We start from the raw sequence: 2,500 nt of genomic DNA, 5'->3' as shown, positions 1-2,500 counted from the left end.
ATGGAAGCATTGTTGCATTTAGGGATTAAAGCAATGAAGGTGGAGTTCAGGGCAGGGGGGAGGTTTACTGGTTAGGAAAAAGAATTGAATTGCAGCCACTACCTCATCACCCACAATGTACCAGAATCTTTTAAAGAAATTTCCATTGAATCCGTCCGGACCCGGGGCTCTATTACCATCGACTCTGAATATGGAGTCTTTAATCTCTTCAGGAGTGAAGGGACGAATTAGGTGATTAGCTTCTTCAGCAGTTAAGGGAAAAAGGGTTCAGGAACATCATTCATGAGACTTTGGTTATGATTCAGCAGGTCCTTGAAGTGGTTTACAATCGTTTCTTCCACAACACCTTGATCTGTAGAAATTTCACCATTTGGGAGCTGAATTCCATGAATCGAATTTTGGTTTCTTCTCATTGCCATTGCAGCATGGAAGAAGGCAGTGTTTGAATCACCCAAATTAAGCCAGTCAATTCTAGACTTTTGATGGTAGAGCTGTTCTTCTTGGTTAGCAATGGATCGATATTCCTCGCGAGCGATGAGTTCCTCCTGACGAAGGGCAAGATTAGCAGGGTCCCCAGCAAGCTGGCTCTGGATGTTATCAAGATTCTGCTTAAGGAGAGGAGCCTTAATGTCAACTCTTCCAAAAACATTTTTATTCCACTCTTTGATAGCATGCTTAACGTTTTGGAGTTTTTTGGAGAGTCTGAACAGGGGGTTCCCCTTTATTTTGCAGTACCAAGCTTGTTCAACAATAGGGTAAAGAGAGTGGTCAGATAACCACATGTTGTGAAACTTGAAAGGTTTACCTCCACTAGATTCTTTAGGACAGAGGGTAATTATTATAGGAGCATGGTCGGATAAACCGGGGTTCTTGTATAGAAGGACAGATTTTGGGTGAGAGGTCAGCCACTCCACGTTTACTAAGGCTCTGTCCAATCTCCGGAGCTTCAGGTTACCAGTCCGAGAGCTATTGTTCCATGACAGCGATTGCCCAACAGCCCTTAGATCGGTTAGAGAACAGTTGTCAATGCACATATTGAAATCATCCATATCATGTTGAACCGGATCAGCTCCTCCCCAGTTCTCCTCAGAGAATCGGATAGCATTGAAATCCCCCAACGAGATCCACGGATTTTGAATAACATTTGCAATCCCACCCATAGTACCCCAGAGGATACATCTTTCAGCTGGGTTATTGGAAGCATAAACAGCAGTAAACTCAAATTTCTGGTTAGAGACAGGGATGAAGCACTCACCATGAATATGTTGAAAAGAAACTGAACTTATTTGGATTTGAATGACTTGGGGGTTCCATAGAACCCAAATGCAACCCTTGCGAGTATAATCATAATTGGCATGGACAGACCAGTTATCACAGATATCAGAGATGAGGCCTTGCATATCTTCTTTGGAGGCTTTAGTTTCCAGGAGGCAGATAAGAGATAACTTGTTTTCTATTATAAGTCTTCAGATATCTGCCCGCTTTGTTTCGGAGCGAATGCCCCTAATATTCCAAGCTGCTAGACTGATCATTGGATACAAGTTTTTGAGTAGCATTGGGTCTTGGAGACGTAGGCTCTTGTACCAGAATCATGGACATCAGGTTTTCCTTCTCGAGCAATATGTGAGAAGAGGGAACATCATGCCCAGTACTATTACGGAGGGGTTGCTGATCAAGGCCCAATTTAGGATCTTCAGCAGGAGTTTCAACATTACCAGTAATCTGCCCTTCTGTATTTAGGGGATCAGGCTCAAGAGCAAGGGAAGGAGAATAACACTGAACTTCATTGGGGATCGTCATGGATTCGTCAGTACTAGGAGTAACAGTAGTTTCATCTAAATCGTTGTCCCCCAATAGAGCAAAAATGTTCTGGGTTTGAGTATTCTGCTGAGAATGTTGGTAAGTTGGTGGGCTCTTAGAGGTAGCCATTACACTCACAGTTACTGACTTATCTGAATTTCCATCCTGAGTAGTAACAGTAGAGGATACAACCTTGTCAACTTGCGGTTGAACAGAGACAGGTCGCCATTCCATTTTGCTTTTGGGGTAGGTTTGCTGAACTTTTTTGGGACATGCCTCTGAGGGATGGCTGAAGTTATTACAGTTTGTACATGTTGTTGGCTTCCATTCATATTCAACAAACTGGTTGTGGACACCATATGGCGAATGAATGGGAATGACCTCCGGATATTCAGCCCCTGCTTCAACTTCAACACACAACCTAGCATAGCTTAGCCTGGATTGTTCAGTTGTTCGAGTATCCATGTACAAAGGATTTCCAATAAAGCTACCAATTTTGCTAAGCCCGTTAGCAGACCAGAACTCTAGAGGAAGCCCGGGCAATCGAATCCAAATAGGAATTGATGTGAGCTTGAGCTTTTCAAATGGCATCCCTGGTCTCCATTTCCGCAAAATCAGTGGTCTTCCACTATACGAGTGGTCCCCAGACTCTAGGACAGCCTCACAGTCATCAGGGTATGTGAACTGGAAAAGATAGAAC

At 43.5% G+C, this 2,500-nt stretch overlaps 1 protein-coding gene across 1 annotated transcript; it reads right to left on the bottom strand.

Moving 5' to 3' along the window:
* Positions 1-251: 251 nt before the first annotated feature.
* LOC143862929 (uncharacterized) lies at positions 252-1,400 on the bottom strand. Its single transcript, XM_077373835.1, has one exon. The coding sequence runs from the start codon at positions 1,398-1,400 to the stop codon at positions 252-254; it is 1,149 nt and encodes a 382-aa protein (XP_077229950.1).
* Between the last annotated feature and the right edge of the window lie 1,100 nt (positions 1,401-2,500).

Source organism: Tasmannia lanceolata, unplaced genomic scaffold (genome assembly GCF_043159265.1).
Source record: "Tasmannia lanceolata isolate RefF3 unplaced genomic scaffold, GAP_Taslan_0.1 ptg000038l, whole genome shotgun sequence".
Classification (NCBI taxonomy): Eukaryota; Viridiplantae; Streptophyta; class Magnoliopsida; order Canellales; family Winteraceae; genus Tasmannia; species Tasmannia lanceolata.
The sequence above is the reverse complement of the archived record's forward strand: the minus strand, read 5'-3'. Positions and strand labels throughout refer to the sequence as shown.

Bases quoted from the DNA above. Each gene is read 5' to 3' on its own strand.
- LOC143862929 (XM_077373835.1), bottom strand. From the start codon at position 1,400: ATGCAAGGCCTCATCTCTGATATCTGTGATAACTGGTCTGTCCATGCC.